The sequence below is a fragment of the Paramisgurnus dabryanus genome, chromosome 19, assembly GCF_030506205.2.
Source record: "Paramisgurnus dabryanus chromosome 19, PD_genome_1.1, whole genome shotgun sequence".
In the NCBI taxonomy this organism is placed as follows: Eukaryota; Metazoa; Chordata; class Actinopteri; order Cypriniformes; family Cobitidae; genus Paramisgurnus; species Paramisgurnus dabryanus.
The window spans coordinates 26,302,049-26,322,589 of record NC_133355.1 but is presented as its reverse complement, the minus strand read 5'-3'; the positions used below and the strand labels follow the sequence as shown (position 1 = coordinate 26,322,589).

At 38.8% G+C, this 20,541-nt stretch overlaps 2 protein-coding genes across 3 annotated transcripts in view; one reads left to right on the top strand and one right to left on the bottom strand.

The window, feature by feature from the left end:
- The window catches only part of ldlrap1a (low density lipoprotein receptor adaptor protein 1a), a 112,641-nt gene that overhangs the window by 37,982 nt on the left and 54,118 nt on the right, over positions 1-20,541 (bottom strand). The window lies entirely within an intron of this gene.
- fndc5b (fibronectin type III domain containing 5b) overlaps positions 1-20,541 on the top strand; it is a 30,554-nt gene that overhangs the window by 524 nt on the left and 9,489 nt on the right. For both annotated transcript variants that reach the window (XM_065294520.1, XM_065294518.1), the window contains exons 2-4: positions 4,244-4,315; positions 13,872-13,987; positions 14,673-14,871. In XM_065294520.1, the coding sequence (XP_065150592.1) occupies positions 4,244-4,315; positions 13,872-13,987; positions 14,673-14,871 (387 nt within the window). The remainder of the gene's footprint in view (positions 1-4,243; positions 4,316-13,871; positions 13,988-14,672; positions 14,872-20,541) is intronic.

Sequence of the window (20,541 nt, the reverse complement as noted above, 5' to 3'; positions counted from 1 at the left end):
GGGAAGCAGGAGACGCTCGTGGCTTTCAACTATTCATTCACACTGCGTGTAATTTCATGTGATCCTGACTAAATCTGTTAAATGAGATTAAAAGAGATTATACTGGAATTGAATATGGAATGTCAAATTTGACGGTTTCTGGATTTAGGGAATTTGTCTGGATGTGGACACCACACACTACACATTGTAGTGCTGTGGTAAAATTGGACAAAAAAATCAGACACTAAAGTAGGCTACAGCAGTACTAATGCATTACTTTAATACAGGTAGGCTTTTCATCCTAAATCCATATTATCCCATTTGCATTCACTCTTCTCCATTAATTTTTTTATCTTTGGTAGCAATATAATTTATCAGCAATAAGATTTAGTAGACTATATATTTTTGTCTGGCCTGGATAAACCAGAGCATCACAGTGTTTTTACAATCCACATGAAATAATAGCTATTAAGAGACCTACAGGATTTAATGTATGGTTTCCCCAAGGAAGCCACCTGTGATTTTAATGTATTACAGTTGTTTGAAGGAAAACTACAGTACTGTTTTACTTCAATATCATCTGTTTGCCAATATAAAAATAACAATTTACCATAAAATATATAACAAAGTCTTTTATTACCCATTCTTATAAACCTGGGAACTTAAATATACTGAAAAATGTGTTTCCTTAAAAATTCTGAACCACATTTTACAGTCAGAACCTTTTTCATGAAAAAAACTTTAGTGACACATAAAGGTTCTTCTTCGGATGTTAAAGGTTCTTTATGGAACCATTCAACCAAACATGTTCTTATATGGCATCATGAAGCCCCTTTTAAGAATGCACATATAAATATATACTGTATGCTGTTTGGATAACACCAATCCAGCAACCTGAACTGATTCACTCTGGTTTTCCCTTTCTTCTGACAAAAAGACAGAACAAAGCCTTTGCCCATATATCTTTATCTTTATCTTTAAGCGTCAATTCTGCATCAAAATGTTTAATAAGAGACAATAGGGAAAGCAGGCGAAATAAACATGCTACAGAATATCCAATTTTAGACATTGTTGTGATTTACAGGCCTGTTGTGTTTTGTTATGACGCCTGTGATGAAAGGCAAGTATGCCCCCGCAGTGTGGAGCACAGAGTTCTTCGCTTCATGCTCTTTACATTTGTTTCATCTGACAGTGCCAGTGCTTCATCAAAGCTACAGAAGGACATTGTGAATATTTGATGAGTTTCATGTTGTTTAGTGGCGATCTGTGGGCAATCACCCATGTGCACCGCTTATTAGAGCAAATCTATGATCAAATGATCTGAACTGTGCTAGCCACCGTAAAATAGAGAGAAACATCTTACATGAAACATAAATGAGAACTCAAAAACTCTTGAGCCAGGGGCGTCACTAGACCACTTTTACTGGGGCATGTGCCCCGCTGTCCCCTTATAAATGTTTTTTTTTTTGTGTGTGTGATAAAAGTGAAGTAGCCATTGTTTTTTGGTGTATTGATTACTATTAGCAAAACCATGGGGCTTTTGGTTTTTAAAGCTTTAACCATGTTTTTTGTAATAACTGTAGTAAAACCATGGCTAATTTTCTGAAGGGTAAATCTACTGTGCCTGAGTGTAACTCTCAAAATTAAGTTATAGCAGTTTCCCAGTGTATTTATTTATTTAATCGCGACAAAAACAGATCTACGTACAATCTACATTTCACGCTTTTTAAAACGACGCAGCACAGGTGCACACAAATCCATGTCCGCATGCGTCTGTGCCTACGTCCAAATACCCACACTTGCGGCCTTTGCACTCGACAAGTGTAAAAATGTCAATCCAGGTAGTGGCAGCAATTTGCACCAAAATTTTTTATTTGTTTTTAATTTAGACTACTTAAAATAAATATATATTTAATTTTTTTCACATAAACACATAAACCCTCTGAAATGAACATTTGCTAAACTTAATTATTATTATTATCTACACTTATGTAAAACTTTCATAAGCAGAATTCTTTTAACATGTAAAAAAAACTCTTCATTTTTCAAGTCCCTGAATAAACGACACAGTTTCTAATTATGTAATAAAAACAGATATTTTATAAACATTGTTTGCACCAGTGAATTGTGCATGACTTTTCTTTTAACTACCAAAATATGTAATATTCATTTATTAACTTTATAAAATGTATTTAAGTTTCCGTGACGTCTTGCGAGGTTTGGGTCTCATGGTTTACATCCAGAACATAATGCATGATGGGATATGCCTAGCCTTAAATACTGCTCAGAAGCGTAATGCCCTGTCCCAAATGGCACACTCCAGACTTGTGGACTTTCTCAGAGTCCACACTTTGATGACATCATGTAGTGCAAAGGGTTTCCCGCAGAAAATTTGTTAGTTAAGGTGGTAGGGTTGGGCGAGTGGGCAAGGGCATTCAAAGGGGCGAGGCGTATGCGTCAAGATGAAAATTAAAGTAGTTTTATTTAAAACACTCAAATAAAACTTCATTTTGAAGAAACTATGAACGAAAATAAACACATACTACATTATTAATGAATAGGGATGTAACGATTCAACCGTGTGTCCCATTAATGCCTGTCTGAAATCGATTCTGAATCGCAAGGCTGCGATTCTTTGTTTCATGCACAGCTTGTGCGTGTACTACGGCATTTGGTCAGTAGGAAGTTCTTATCAATCTAAAATCATAACGAGTCGGAGTCGTTTATAACGTGCATTTCAAAAGCAACACTCGTTAAACAAAATCATTTAAAATATTCTTTATTATCATGAAAATTCCCTTAAACAATTTGAAGAACAGTGATATAAATATTCCTGTAGACATTTCCTGGAATAGCATTCGTAATGCTACTTCTTCTATGGCACAAAGGGAGTTTCTGTCAATTATATCAACAGGCACATGAAACCTAGCTAGAAGGTTGCTCAAACAACAAAATCACCAGCTAACTTACTTTAAATTTGCAAGAACTATAGACTAATACAAAAACTGGCTTAAATAAACCCAAAACATAAGTCCACTTACATTTCTCACGAACATGTGTTTTATCAACTGGCTATCCTCCAGACATGACGGAGCACGTCTTTATCTCATTTCGGCCATGTGTCACGTGTGCACGCTCGCGGTGTGAAGCGCGTCCGTGCTATTCTCCGATATGTTTAATCAACTGGCTTATCGTCCAGACAGTGACGGTCCAGACCACGTCTTTCTCATTTCGGCCCTGCTCGCGGTGTAAAGCGCGTACGCGCTATTCTCCGAGATGCACCTCACTGCCTTTTGTGCAGCAAATTTTTTATTTTTTTTTGACGATCTAGTTAAGGGTTTCCAAGCTTAGGCAGGCCGCCTAAACTGAAATGTGCTGCGGTAAACCCTGGTGCAGATCTTAGGGATCTTTGAGTCCATGAAGGCGCCCAGAGTTGTATTTTGGGACACGCCGGAAATAGAAAGAGGTGTGAACTTCTCCTATCCATCATCTGATTCGTCTAATTGCTCTTTCGCAAGAACTTCTGGGTTATGAAAGTGTGTTGAGCAGTGATGGCTTCCCTGGAGCCCGCTTAAAGTGTGCAAAGAAGGCGTTGATGAGCACACTTCGGAGAGTACAAATCACAGATGGGACACCCTACGAACTCGTAGACTAAGCGAGCATGCGCAATTCAAGGCCACAAGACCGAGAGTCCACATGAAGTGGGTTAAGAGCATTGCACTTTGCCAGTTTTAAGACATGGGATAGTCTTGCGCACTTAATTCCTGCATCCGCCTTTTAAATGGACAAGACCGTATGTGTGGGTATTTGGGTTTGTGTCCCAAATGGCGCACTTTTGGTCTCATGGCCTTACATTGCGCATGCTCACTTAGCCTACAAGTCCATAGGGTGTCCCTACTGCAGGCTCCACGCACTTTACCAATCCAGAAGTCCTTGCAAAAGAGCAATCAGACGACTGATAGAAGAAGTCACACCACTTCTCTTCCTATTTCCGGCACAACGCTCGAGTCTGTCCCAAAATACTACTCCGGTGCGCCCTCGTGGACCTGCGTCAAGGGTCCCTAAGGTCTGCACTACATGATGTCATCAAAGTGTGGACTTTAAAGAAGTCCACAAGTCTGGAGTGTGCCGTTTGGGACAGGGCTTCCAATAGCAGCCGTGAAGCCACGTGATTGAGTTAGCTTATGAAAAACGTGACAACACTAACGTAAGTTTCTTAATAATGCTAATCTTATTTTGACTCAATCACTATTGTCTCCTGTAGATGGACATCAGAAATGTTTTGTGCAAAGCAGGGAAAGGGAAGCAGAACGGATAGATGATGAGTTTGAGGGAGGTAAGACAAACTACACCCTCACCCAATCAGGTCTCAAACATTAGAGGAACAAGTCTCAGGAAAACCTTTGTCAAGTAACTATGGCTAAAATTCTTTTACTAGCAGTCACAAAATGAGTGCTTTCTTGAAATAATGTTATTGAAAGAATTTTTTTATGTAAAAAAGACATGTTATCATTGTATAATGTAAAATGCAAATGTGCAAGAACATATTTTCTCTGCTGTAATTACTTCTACACATTTTATGCCATTAATGCCTCCAAACATGTTAATAATGTGCATGTTAAGTATGATGAAGAAGACACTTAAATATGTTTAAATGCATACATGTCTATACTTCCCAGTTCGTGTTGCAGTGTAGGAATAGTTGGTTAAGTAAAGTCATTTTGTACAGTTCATTATGTTCATTATGCACACTTCTTGCACACAGCAAGCTTTCAAGAAAAAAAGTCACAAACACTGGAGCCTGTGCCCCAGTAGAGCTTTATGTCTAGCAATGCCCCATCTTGAGCTATAAAAAAGCAACATTTGAGCAATTACATTTTTGGGTGAGGTCAACAGAGGGTGCAGACACCCATCTAAAATGTTATTAGATGCTGGAGGGGTGGCATGGAGTTCACGGGAGACCATGGGATTTGAAGCTAAAGGCTGTAATATTCTCAAATCTACAGATTGGCTTAGAAACAGCTCACAGGCAAAACTGCTTCCGATTAAAAATGTAATGGTGTCAGAGATAATATGAAGCTTGTTTATACTCCTCATAGGGAATCTTCATAAATTACAGTAAGGATCTCACGACTGAATCATGAAACGTTTAGTCCAAAGTTATTGTTTTCCTCACAAATATTCAAACACACAAACAGTTAAAGAGTTCAGATGCCAAACCCTCGAAGTGCGTCTGTCATGTATTCTTGTAAAAGCATTTTTTATTAGGCTCTTAAGTTTATGTTCAGTAATTTTACTATAATGGCCATGTACAGGTTATTAGTTAATAATTGAAATGTCCCGTTTCCACCAATGTCACTTTGTTTTTTGGTTTTTAACAAATTTGTCTTTTGCTGCAAAACCCTAGCCTGGCTAACACCAGACCAGTCTCATAGAGAATGAGATGTGGTCTGGGAACCACATGCTCATTTTCTCGTATTTGAGGCGTGGTTTATGAATGCCCAGAGCTGTTTATTGGGCGCTACGAATGTCTATCAAATGCGTCTGTACGTAGCTCATATCCAATCGAAGATGCCTAGCAGGTTGTCCCTATAAAACATCCTTCTTGGATATGAAATTGTTTCACGCCAAAAGTTGCTCTTTTTTTTTAAAACTTGCGTTCAAAACTACTTAGAACATTATCTAAGACTTCAATGCAAAGTATCTTCGCGTCTGCTGCCGTGTTGGATAAACAAAACTGCTTCGGTGTGTCGCATAGACGTCGTCATCGTATTGCTGCCCCTTCCCCGTTCTGTGATTGGTTCTTTATTTCAGAGGAAAAATTGGTCCATAGTTTCCATGCTAGACTTGCAGCGTGAATAAATGTGCGCACAAGGCAGCATGGAGAAACCAAGGCTATACAAATTTCACTTTAGACATTTCATTGTTGTTAAACACATTTGTCTTTTGGTGCAAAACCCTCTAAGTGCATGCAAAAAATCTCAGAGTCTAAAAAGTCACTGTCCTTTCTGCATTAAGGTAAAAGGCTTAAAATGTGGTCAATATCCTAATATATTCTGTAAACCTCCCTTTACCGGGAAAACCCTCCAAAAAAACTCTCACTCCTTGTTGTTTATCAAAAAAATTTCAGGCTTTTAACAGATTCTGTCAACAAAGAGGTATTTCTGAATGGCCTGAGGCCGGGATTAAGCGGATTTGAAGCAAGAGTATTTAATGAACGTATAATACGCGTCGAGCGCATTCGGTCAATATCATTAAAGAGTAAAAAACAAGTAAAAAAACATATTGGTTTTGCAAGTCAATTCAACCTACTAGTTTTAGTTTTGACTTATAAAATCAAGTTGAATAAGTTAAAGTAATTAACATAAAAATATATGTTGGTTTGACAAAAATGCTGCATATTTTTTACAGTGTTAGTGATAAAATGTACACTGTAAAAATGACTGGGTTATTTTGTTGTTATGCAACCATGGGTTAAAACAACCCAGAATTGGGTCAATTTTAACCCAGCGGTGTGTTCTGTCCAATAGTTACTCATTATGGGTCAAAAATAACCCAGACATTTTTAGAATGTAGTATAAAATAGTGTTTAAATACACTGTAAATTGCCTTGAAAAAAACAAGACCTATTAAGATAGATAAGATAATATTGCTTACAGTAATTTGCTGTAATTTTATTGTTTATTTGTCAACAAAAAAGCAATATTATTTACATAATGCGATGTGATTTTGTTACATTATTGTACATGCTAGTATACATGAGAGGTCGTCTCGGGTCCAAAGAAATGTACCCCACCCGAAATGACCCGAATCACTTTTTACCTGACGTGCATAAACCCGAGGAAATTAGACCACGAATCCGACCCGAACCAGTGACATTTTTTTAACCCAAATGGACCCGAATGTAAACGGCACTGACGTGTGTGCAGTCAGCAGCCCCACACACACCAGTCAGACAGAAAGAAACCCGGTGACCCCGCAACCAATTTGGCCCACCGCTCCACTTATTTTACTTTGTTATCTGACGATGACACAAAGGTAACCGCTAAAATTGTACATTTAAAATTGATTGACGGACCTGTCTCAACGACAATTAACCTACCACCAGCTACACAATGACGCAATCGCTTTTGGCAAACATAGAAAGAGTTGGAAAAGGACATTGGCGCACATACAGCTAGATGGTTCGAGCCATCTCAGGTCCATGCGGCAAAACACATTAATTTTTAATGACCTAAGACCCAATGCCACTATTATTATACCCGACCCATGTTTCCACACGTGAAACTTTTAGACCTGAACCCGCTCGTGTCGGACCTTGGGTTTTTGGATCAAAGTGGACCCGTGAAGACCTCTAGTATACGTTCTTCATATACGTCTCGCAATCTACTGTCGAACAAAAAGCAAACTTTTCTAATTTCATGAACAGCGTTACAGAATCCCAGCTCTGCCCCAAGTTTTACTCTGGGCTCTCAGCCAAAATTTCCCCTAATAAATATCTCCCCAAGACTTCCAGAGGGACATTGGTGCTAAGTTATATATTTACGAGGCCTGCCATGTCCAGGCACTGAAAAATCAGTCATCCCATGCCAGAGGATTCACCACATAGCCTTGATCTCCCAAAATCACAGATGCAGGTCTATGTAATGAGTACCACCTGACGTCCCACCTAAGCGTGCACACTACAGACAGCAGAGAACCAGGCTAGATGATTCTTGAGTCGTATGAACCTTTCCAATGTGCATTAATCCCAAGCCATGCTCATTGCAAAAGTGCACATTGAATTATTACCCTAAAAGTCTATACATTCAACACACATCTGTCTTCACAGACAGACCAATACACTTAGTTTCGGTATCTGTCTCTAAGCCAAGAAAGTATAGAACATTCACATGATTCATAGGAGGACACTCATTACCAACCAATGAAATCCAGAGCAACTAGCCGCACGACCGGGAAGTATTAGCCTCACTTGAAGTAACGTTAATGTACCGTAAAAGTCACGGTGTTAAAGTCATGTCTGACACCCAAGGTCTTAAGTTACACATATATTGACAGCTTGACTTTCTTAATATCAAAGTACATTATGTAAGTGAAAGTTATATGGGTATGCGGTGTGACCTTGGTCTTGATGTGAATTGAACCTGAATTGAATTACAGGTGAAGACTATCAGTATCTGCGAAAGTAATTGAATATCGGTATCAGCACAGATATTTTGTATTGGTGCATCTCTACTTGTAAGGGTTTATGTACAATAATGATCTTTTTTCATTTCTTGAGTTCTAGGAATACAAAAGAAAGGCAGTTTAAGCATCAGTATAATAAGCATGTGTCCGATGATCTGAATGCCATTACATTGCCCTATTTAAAGTATGAGTGTAACAAAGACAACCATCCCAGTAGGAGATACAGCACATTATGTTCTCAGGAAAGCTTGTCTCTCATCCTCTTTAAATACATTATTTCCCCATCTGGAGGGTGTGAATGTGTTATATTGTGATTGATTACTTTAAGCAGACAAGCATTTTACTGTGTAGTCAACAAACATTACTGGTGATTAGATCTTCACGGTACCAATTCACGGGACGGGATGTTATCGTTCCGACAAGTGATGGCACACAAAAGTCATAACCGCATCACATTCATGAACAAAATGCATACTGTATGTAATGCATCTGGCATTGTTTACTTTCTAGACGATGACAGATATTTTTTTTGACCATCAAAGACAAAGAGGTCGTTAAAGATAACAATCGACGAGTTCCTGCTCAGTAAATAAAGTAAAGAGCAGTGATTTGGAGCTTCAGGGCATTTCCATCAGCCGAAACACACTGTCCTTTTCAGCATCAGAAACACAGAAAAGAGAGGGTGATTTCTGGTGAAAATTATCTTAATAGGATCATTTCACGCATACGTAAGAGGGTCTACAAAATGTCTGTTTAGGCATATTAGGTTCTTGCTAGAGACATTTTCTACTAGTTCCTACTGTATTTATTTGCCTCTATTTTGAAAGCATTAAGCATTGAACATTGGTGCATACCTAGCCTGGTCTCACCGTTTATACGTAGTATTAATACGTAACTTTCAAAAACATAAAATGTATTTTTGTATGTTTAAAAAATGCTGACCCTACAGAAAAATCCAGCTAAGACCAGCATAAGCTGGTGAGCTGGTTTTAGCTGGTCTCCCAGCTTGGTTTTAGCTGGTATTGCTGGTGTAGCAAGCTGGTCTAGCTGTGTTTTGGTCACTTTTTTAAGCTGGTCTAGCTGGACTTTGCTGGCCAGGCTGGAAACCAGCTGACCCACCAGCTTTGCCAGGCTGAGAGGACCCGCTCAAACCAGCTACTGCCACCTTAAACCAACTTAAACCAGCTACCAGCTTATGCTGGGTTTTTCAGTAGGGAAGGCATACAATGACAATACAAATCATAGCAGTATTATGTTTTTACAGCTACAAACCGTAAAACAATTACAAATCTGTCATACCATTAAGAAGTATAATTTTCCTTTAACTTCTTTAATTGATAATGCTACCACCCTACCCCAAGCCTTACCCTAAACCCAAACCCTTTGTATACCAAAAAATTAAAAATGTATTCTTTTTATATAATCCACAAATCTGTGACGTAACATGCAAGAGCCAATGAGCGTTTGATATCACTGCTGTAAAGCAATGTGTCAAAGCTTCTTGATCCGATCACTTGGTTGAGCACACAGTTGGGTACCAAGATAGACTGATCATATAAATCCGGTGACCCATTTGGGCACACAGTGGGGGAGGAGAAGGGTCATTTCTAGTACTAGTCTTAATTATACCTCATTATCATTAGGGGTGGGAAAACAGGTTTGAAACTGTATAAAGTGTTAAGACTGACTTTGCTCAGGGTTCAATCTTACTCCGCTGGACCCAAAGTATGATGTGCTTTGTCACTGCTACCAGAATAAACTTATTCATCAAGATTTTCAATGTCCTCATCATTTTTTCTTATATTACCGAACGCGAGATTTGACGTTTACGGACGCTGATGAGAACTGGGAATCAAAATCGCTGGACAAAGGGCTGAATTTGGATCATTTCATTATAAATGATTAAACTGTGGTACAACCACACTTTACGTAAAAATACAAACATATTCTCATGAGATCACTTTGGCATACCAAGTCCTGCACTGTTTGTGCTGTCAAAGTGAACCATACAGTACTGTACCTGAAAATGAGTCCCATAATTATGACAAATCACAGATGAAATCTCTTTAAGTATTTAAATTATTTCTCATGAACATCTGTGAGATAAAAAAAAAATAAGAATAAGATTACAATGAAAAAATGTCAAACGTAAACGGAAATGTTTTTAGGTGATTTGGTTGATCGTTTATATGACGATGGTGTTTTGGGGTCCTGAAAGATGGTTTTGAAGATGGGTTTCAAAGTGCACGTTTTCAAGAACACTGCCTTGGCATCTTTGTGTGAACTATGTAAACGCAAGTCTGAAGCTTTCATTACTCTTTAAATTGCGCAAACTCCCATATAATTGCAAAAAAAGTTTTTATGCTCACATGAGGCCATTCGTAAAAGGAATAAAACTGCAATGGAAATAGTTCACATTTTCAGGTTATCTGAAAGTAAGTCACACTACAAAAAATGATGTGTTAATTTTTTACCCATTTTGTGTGTCATGCCATTTAAGGTGTTATTTAATGTTAAAATAAATAAAAGGGAAAACACAAGTTGTGTTAAAAACAGTGACGGGAGTAACGCGTTACAAAGTAATTCCGTTACTGTTATTCCACTACTTTTAGCGGTATTAAACATGTTTACTGAAATTTAAATGAGTTGGTTACTCGTGTTACTCTATTTTGTGATGAATGAACACTTGCAGACAAGACATTTCTGATCTAACATCGCAGGACTGTGGTGGGCAGCACAATGACATTTAATGTGTTGTCCCTATACTAACACACCTTCTGTGTTGTTATTCATTGTTAATGCTCATTACTGCTAAAAGTAGTGGAATTACAGTAATGGAATTACTTTGTAATGCGTTACTTTCGTAACTGTTTTTAACACAACTTGTTTTGGCCCTTTCATTTATTTTAACATGAAATAATGCCTTAAATGATGGCATGACACACACAGGGCCCTATCTTGCACCCAGCGCAATTGACTTTGTCAGTGACGCATGTATCATTCGTATTTTGCACCGGCGCACAGCGGGTTTTTCCCTCCACAGACGCACATCGGCAAACTAGGGAATTAACTTGCGCTCCCTGGGCAGTTCAGCGCAAAAAAGGAGGCGTGTTCTGGCGCAAACCATCCCTGATGCTATTTTGCGGTTTCAAAAGACAATTGCGCCACTGACCAAAAAAAACTAGTCTAAAGTCAGCGTTGGTTCATTATGCTATTTTAAGGGCGCATGCTTGACCATAATGTATAGCGTGCACAACGCGCACACACTTTGGTTATCTAATCTACACAGATGCAACAGTTATTTTTGCAAATCATAAATTGTTACAATAAAAAATATTAATACACGAGATAAGGGGAATCATAGTGGTGAGCATTGTGGTGATAGTTTTTATTTATTGTGTGGCTGCGTTAAAAAATTCTCATGCAAATAACGCTTAAAATATTTTCATAAGTTTGTTGGCTGTATTACGTTTATTTTATGTAAATAATAATTAAAATGTTTTCATAAAAAAACCTAATGTATATGAACTTGATTTGTAAGAGTACTTTGGGGTCGGACCTTGCTTGCGTTTCTTGGGTCCGATTTCAAAGCCCCCAAACCCTTTCAGAGGTGAGGGTGGACGCAGATCTGTGTAGAGGCAGATCCACCTCCCGTTACACGGCGTGCCCGATTTATGCTGGCAAGCTTGGGATTCCCCCGTCTCCTGACATCATTGTAGCGCTTGGCGCAACAATGGGAATGCCAGCTGATGAGACAATTGTGGCTATTTCCTCTCACGCCTGTTTAACCGACGCTGATGAATGTTCTGGTTGGTTTATTTGACGTTACGCCCAAACCACACCTATGAATAATGAACCTACTTCAGACCAACCCCTTATTGATTTGTGCCTGGCGCAAGAGTTATTTCTCACGCCGGGAAAATAGCAACAGCGCCCAAGATCCACCCACAAAGTCACTTGCGCTTTGCGCTTCGCACTTGCATTTCAGATCGTTAAAATTGGGCCCACAATGTGTAAAAAATTAACACATCATTTTTTGCACTGCACTATCATTATTTGAAGATGATGCGGTATGTACTAAAACCTAGAAACACCTCATACGTGTCTACCGGGTTTAAGAGGCTTTCCTTGGCATTAATGTTTGGATAATGCTCTCTTTCGATTAAAAATAATGTCTAGTGCGGTGGATGTGATTTTAGTAAGCCTACCAACATCAGTTGATGTGATGTCTGGAATGACTTATCGTAAGATGAAAAACTTTAATCGCATATCATCGGTTAGTGAAAATGCTGTCATTTCACAAAAGTTTATTATCAACACTTAGAAAAGATTGAAGAGTTGTAATAGTTGGTAAAATATTGTAAAAAGCTGACGTCAACTGTTCGATGCTAATACAGCGGTTTAGTTGTCTTCGCGGATCTGTGTAAACATGGATCTGTTTGACAGCGTTGTCATGTGTACATGAAAGTTTAAATAAATACAAAAACACAACTGAGAACTCCACCAAATCTGAGCTATGAAATAGCAATTCAATTTTACTCAGTGGTGGCTTGTTGAGGAAAGGTGTGCAATTACTTTTTAAACTTCAGCTGGTGGATTATAAAAATCTCTTTTAAATCATTACATTATTATTACCAGTCATGTCTTTAGACCAGGATATTACAGAGACAGTAATAAAAAAGCCAGAACACAATAGCAATCGTATAGAGACAGAGCGCCGATATGCAAATTTGAAAACCACGCCCACCGGGGGGGAAAACAATCCAACCGTCTCCATTGACTTTGTATTGCGAGAGGCTGCCTCCTTGTCATTTCTGGCTTATAACAAAAAACAGAATAATGCCTAAAAACTGCTGTGTGACAATATGTACAGCTAACAAGCCAAAGAACCCAGAAATAAGTTTTTATAAGCTGTCGAGCCGTAAAACCCAGCTTTTAAGGAGAATAAAGTGGATCGCCGACTACGTTTCCCCCTAGTGGACGCAGTTCTACTAATAGAAGTACTATGAAAATTTGCCTGTTTCCACTTTTGTTTCTTTAAACGCTCGTTTTATGAGGTCGACAGCTTAAAAAAACTTATTTCTGGGTTTTTTGGCTTTTTAGCTGTACACCTTGGCACACAGCAGCTTTTATGTATTATTCTGTTTTTAATTTTAATCTGTAAATAAGTTTTTATAAGCTGTCGACCCCAAAAACGAGCGTTTAAAGACACAAAAATGGAAACAGGCAACTTTTCATAGTAATACTATTAGTAGAACTGCGTCCAATAGGGGGAAACTAGTCGGCGATCCACTTTATTCTCCTTAAAAGCTGGGTTTTACGGCCGACAGCTTATAAAAACTTATTTCTGGGTTCTTTGGCTTGTTAGCTGTACATATTGTCACACAGCAGTTTTTAGGCATTATTCTGTTTTTTGTTATAAGCCAGAAATGACAAGGAGGCAGCCTCTCGCAATACAAAGTCAATGGAGACGGTTGGATTGTTTTCCCCCCCGGTGGGCGTGGTTTTCAGGTTATGACGCGCGGCGCTCTGTCTCTATAGTAACCACTCAAAACAAAGGATCAGTGGCACTGCCACTATTATAGGAGATTGTCTGGCTATGAGTATTGCACAGCAAGCATTACATGTAGGTTGAGCTTGAATGTGGCGCTGTCTTATTATACTACATCACATTAACATCTGTTTCATTCTTTTGTCACCACCAGACAGTTTATCTGCTCCGCTTAATGTGACCATCAAAGCACTAGAGGGGAACTCTGCGATAGTCACATGGGACATTCTGGAAGGCGAACCAGTCATCGGGTTTGCCATCACCCAGCAGGTATTGAACCAGTTTATGGTCCATACAGAGTCCGTACATGTACGAAACACAAGAAAATCACCATATAATTCAAGTTTAATGTGGCAGTAACATGGAGGAATGCTTGCTTGAGCGTTTCAGATGTGTCGATAGAGACCGGCATGCTTTCTCAGGGACAGCGTGTGCTGTTGGTATTTTAGGTGGCCTGCAGATTTCTGTAAATGTTTTATGCATGCATACATTAGTTTGTGTGTGTGTGTTTAGATCTGAGAAAAGCAGTCACTGTGGAGACCTCAGTAATAAGTACTGCAGTGACCATCTGTTAGAGTACAAAGCCATTACAGCTTGTCACCCAACCAAACAAGACAGAGTGCCAGCAATGTGCACGAGTCTGTGTGTTTTATTTGTTTATCTCCTAACTGAATGTTGTACGGCAGTGGTCACATTTATGTCAGCGCTGGTATACGAGCACCTCAATAGGTTACACACACACACATAAATATATATATATATATATATATATATATATATATATATATATATATATATATATATATATATATATATATATATATATATATATATATATATATATATATTTCGAAACAATTTCTATTGCTATAAAAATGTTGATTTTAATGTATATATGATATTTAACTACAGATTGTATTGTCCTCTTATACCTCTGGTGTTTCGATGATTACAGAAGAAGGACGTTCGTATGTTGAGATTCATCCAAGAAGTCAACACTACCACACGTTCTTGTGCACTTTGGGATTTGGAGGAAGACACGGAGTACATCGTCCACGTGCAGTCCATTAGCATGAGTGGATCCAGTCCACCCAGTGAACCAGTTCTGTTTCGCACACCCAAAGAGTCTGAAAAACTGGCCTCGAAAAGCCCAGGTAAGCTATTCTCAGAAACAGTGACTAAGTGGGTGTACGACGAAGGAATTTAAGCATGCGGTTAGCGTATGTTTCAATTGTTTCCAATGGAAGTGCCGCGTTTTTAAAAAACAGCAGCAGCTGGTGGGTTTTTATGGCGCTCTGCGTCTTTTTCCATGCTCAGCTAAGCGCTGAATTTTTTTTAACTTTGGGTGAAATGCTCAGCTCGTCAACGTCACTTTTCACTTAGCCATCCAATCACAGTGGAGGAGGGGGCGGGACACATCACAACATCCAACCAACCGGCGCATAGTTTAACGACTGATAAACAAAGCAGAAGTATCATAGCAAACAAAGCGCATAGCTGAAAAACACTTGCAAGCGCCCACAGTTGGTGTCTGTCTGACTTTTCCGCCATGTTGAACTATTCCGCCCCCTAAAGGCCTGGGTATAATTAACTTTTTTCGCAAATTTTGTCATCAGACTAGTACCGTATTTTCCGGACTATAAGTTGCACTTTTTTCATAGTTTGGCTGGTCCTGCGACTTATAGTTAGGTGCAACTTATATGTCAAAATGAATTCCTACTGACCAAAATGAACCAAGAAAACACATTACCGTCTACAGCCATGAGAGTCCGCTATATGGTGCTCCTGTATTTATGTAATTCAATGGATTCAGTGATGTGGAATGACTTCAGGAGCTTGGTGAACTTGATTTGGCTTGTTATGTTAAAGGCGGGATGCGTGATTTAAAAAAAAACACTTTGGAAAAGGGAGTTGGGCCGTCTACCAAAACACACTTGTAGCCAATCAGCAGTAAGGGGCGTGTCTACTAACCAACATCGTTGTCTGAGTTGCGTATGTGTTGGGCGGGTCTATAAAAATAAGGTCCAGATTCTATTGGAGTAGGGCCGTGTTTGTTTAGGTGATTTCAAATGTCAACATTGGCTTTCAGAGATCATGCACCCCGCCTTTAATTTAGCCTATTCAGCCTCCCAGGTATGTTCTGTATGCTATTGTGTATTATGTTATAACTGTTAATGTTACGTTAACATGTACAGACACCTATTCAGTCTGCTGTTCTGTGTGCTAACATTTAGTTTAATAACTTGCCTTTCCAGATTAAATGTCTGTTCTTGGATTTTGTGAAATAATTTTGTAAATAAATGCGATTTATACTCCAAAGCGACTTATAGTCTGGAAAATACGGTACGCACGGCACACACTGTATGAACACCGCAGGACTTTTGAAACTGTGCATACTTTGTAGGCTAGTTGCAGGTTGCACATGCGCATTAAAATTTTTGTTAATAATTAGTCTATCCACAAGGTGGCAATTGTGATCATCGATTCACAAAGCCGATAAAAAACTACATAAACAAAGGGGAACGAAATGCGTACAAGCTACATTGACAACAGAGGCCATATATGAGAGATTGTGCAAAGAGGTCATGAAGCGGAGTACTGCATGGGTACATATATATATATGGAGCAGCAGTCTAAATTCGTTGCATGGCCACTGGGGTTTCTTTTTGTCTGACTGGTCCATGCACGGCTGCAGACTGAACACATGACAGTCGTTTACAGTCCAGTCGGGTTAAAATTAATTGCCAATGGGTCGGATTCGGGTCTAATTTTCTCTTAGTTTGTCTTGGGTCGGGTCTTTCTTAAAAAAAATTATTATGCACATCAGGTTCGGGAATAGAGTGATTCGGGTCATTTTGATCCGGTCAAAATAACTAGACAATCTACGTAAACACTGAATTCTTTCCACACCAGACAAATACATAGACTGTAAAAAAAGATGGACGACGCCTGTTTACTCCCTTCCATTGGTGAAAAGTGAAGCCGCCAGTGTCCCGATATGGCGCTGACATCTTGGGTCTTGAGTCTGCGCAGTAGCGATTTCGGGACCAGTCATGCGCAGTAGTGAGCAGGAAGTGAAGCCGCGAAATCAAAACCCCGCCCTCGCTCTCGCAGAATGCGCATATCACAGCTGTCAATCATGACGTGACACCACCGTTTTTATATAATTAAATAACTAACTAAACACAAACTTATTTTAAAAGCAAACATTTGAATTTACATCAGTGTGATCAAAACTACAATAAATGACAGAAACCAGCTTCGGAAAAAAGATAATTGAAGTGTAATTAATTTTTTTAGTTGGTCTCAAGTCCCATTGAATAACATGGAGAGGCGGGGTTTATGACCTATACTGGGACCAGTCACTGGGGGGCGATCGAGACGTTTTGGCTTCACTTTTCAGGGCTTGTGCGGCACGCTTGGACAAATACAGATAACATTCTATAGCAGAGCTCATTTGCATAAAAAAGAGGCATGTTTGCACTGAAAAATGACAATGAGTTTATTTCAATACGCCTGGTGCAGTGTACAACCTGGTTAAGCTGGTTTGTGGCCAAATAGTAAAAAAAATGCAGTTACTTTATTTTTGCTGAAATACAGCATGTTAACGTGGCACTATCATTTAGTGTATTGACCTCCATACGTCTGACAATAACAAAACCCACTGTGTCCCATTTTCAGCTCTATTTATTTGCAGAGATTAAACGGTGATATACTGAATGCACTTTTATGTTTCAAATGTGCAGTTAAAAAATAAAAAATGAGAGATTTAATCTGTAGGATGACTAATGGTCAAATAATTTCCGTAGCGGCAGCGGAGGAAGAAAAAACAGCAGGATGGCAGTTACACAACTGCTCTAAAAACGATGCTGTGTCATAACACAGGGAGGAAAGTGCACACTTTTGTGCAATTTCCTATTAAAATCACTGTTACTAAGGTGCTTGTGTTATCTAGATCAACCTACAGTAATCAATTGTATGTTTTATAAGCCATTTTCATGACCCACTTACTTGAACAAACAGCTGCAGTGGAGAAAACATCTCTATGTTTTTTTTAAGCCCTTGCCATATAGATGAGCGTCAGTATTTGGCAATGGACAGTGTTGTTGATATTTGGTGTCAAGCCCTCAGTTTAGAGTCAGGGCAGACGGTACACTGAGGTTTGAATGCAGCTCAACCTCAAACATGAGAAAAATGTCACAGTGTTCAGTAAATGGTTTCCCTTGTCTCAAAAATAATTTAAGAAAACTCTACTGGTCAACAACCAAGAGGCCTTTTACACCTAGTATTAAAATGCGTTTTGGTCAATCGGATCGAGAGAGAAGCATTTTTGTTTACACCTGGTGTTTTAATCCGCCTCTATTGTCCACTTTCGACCGCTTATCTCCTGTTAAAAATGATGTGCACTAATATTATGTCAGAGTACCCCTGCTTGTGTTGTTAGTAAACATGGTGCACAACGTGTTGTATGTAAGGAATAATTGACGATGGGCCATTGAATTATAAGAAAATAATGCACACCCAAGGTGCAATGAAGCACGCCGCGTGACCACTGTCAATTATTCCTCTTATACCACGGTTACCACAAACATTGCTCTTTTGTCTATTTTTAAGACATTTGACAAGTTAGGTGTGCGGTTATCAAAAATTAATTCATACCCACGGAACATTTCTCAGCCAATCAGAATACAGCATTCAACAGACCCGTGTTATAAAGTTATGTAAGAGCTTTGAAAATGAAAGAGGCGGAGAGCAGCCGCTTTAGTTTTATTGATGCTATTCAATGGAAGATTAATTTGGTCGATCGGAATATAAGTGGACGACTCTAAATACCGGTGTTAAGACTGTTAATCATTTTGAGCTCATTCAATTTTCACCACATTCAGAGGTATTGCAAGCATTTGACCGGATTGCTTCATGTGGTGTAGCCGCTCATGTTGTGAATGTTCTCGAACAGCACTAGGGCTGCACGATTCGTGCTAAAATGTGAATCACGATTTTTCTCCATGGGAATTGAGATCCCGATTCTCTCAAACGATTCTCAAATTTTCAACAAAAAAAAAACATTTATTGCACCCAAGTAACAAAAATGTGCTGCATCGGACTTTTAGTTATAATAAAGTGTCTTCAAAGTTTCTTTTCCTTATTTTAGAAGATGAGTAACTTAAAATGTGTTAGCTGTGAAACATAAACAATAGAATGTTGACACTAGTAAATAAAAGTAATTGTACATAAAGCACAGGTGCTATTTATTTTAATCAAACTGGTCAACCTTAAAACACAAAACCTTTAAAGAACTAAACGATGATACAGAGGCCGTTTCTCAATCTGAAGGCTGCAACCTTCCGGAGGTCGCATTTCTAAGCTGCGTACATCATCAATATTCTTATTTCAGAATATTAACAATTATAACGTTGATTATTAGGCTATTCTTAGTTAATTGTAAATTGTTTATGACTTGCTAATGTAATGCTCAGTTAAGTTAAACAAAGCTCGATGATGTATGCAGCCTGCATATGCGACCTACGGAGGCTGCAGCCTTCCGATTGAAAAACGGCCAGAGGTAACTTATTTCCTTGCTTTTTTCGTAATCAATATTGTTGTATCGTCACTCTCTCCGTCGCCACCAGGCTCTTCAGCAATAGTGCACGTTTTTCCTCTCATTTGTTTGAAAATTGCCGCTCCAAATCCATTAAGTAAATCGATGTGTTTAGGTTTGCCGCTTTGTTCCAAGTCACGCGAGTGACAGCCAAACGCCGCAAATGAGGAGAAGAGAGGAGAGAAATTATCGGGTCAGATTGGTGAATTAATAGGGTTTGGTTTTACACTGCGTGAGTGTAAGCAAGTTTAACTAACATAACATCTGGACTGTTGTAATGTAAATACGTGAACGCAGTATCTGAATACAGGGAAATACTGTACATGCAAGAGAATCGCCGTCATTTACAAAGAGGATACATTTTATGTATGAATCGAGATTGTGATTCTTTTTTTGATTAATTGTGCAGCCCTACCTCATACATCTTGAAAAGTGAAGCCGCTGGCTTTTTGATCGCCCCCCTGGTGGCAGGCTGAAGTACAAGTCATAAACCCCGCTCTCGATATGCAAACAAGCATGACTCTACTCTAAATAAAAAAATGATTTACACTTCCAATAGTAATTTCCAAAATATGGTTTTGGTCCTTGCTGATATGTTCAATTGTTCCTTTTTCTAATAAGTTTCATTTAAGCTACAATGAAGCATTGTCCATCTTTTTTAGTCTATGGTTCGAACACATTCGACCACATGAGCGTCTACACCACAAAAGCAATCCAGTCAAATGCATTTTCGACTACCTCTGAATGTGGTCAAAGGTGGACGAGCCCAAAAAGTTTCACATCCCGTTAACACCTGTATTTAGCGCCGTACACTTGTGATCTGATCAACCAAAACGCATCTTAATACCAGGTGTAAACAGCCTATAAAAACATGCTATAGGTTTACATGACTCCCCATTTGTAAAACAAATTTAAATATGCATTTTATAATAATATTTGGTTCCTGTAGCATTGCATTAGTTAGCATAAAAGTTATTTTCAAAGATGCAAATTTTCCACAGATAGCAACAGCACAATTTTTGTCTCACAATACAATCTTTTTGTAAACAACTACTCCTTCAGATGCATTTGAGTCGCTACTCTGACTGAACGCCAGTGGGCGGAGCCAATGATACAATTATGTGCTGTCTCTTTCTGTTAAGCAGTTTAAATAAAAATGAATCTGAGTAGTGACATCACTTATCCAGCAATTTTATATTTGTTTTTTTCTGGAGAATTAATAAGG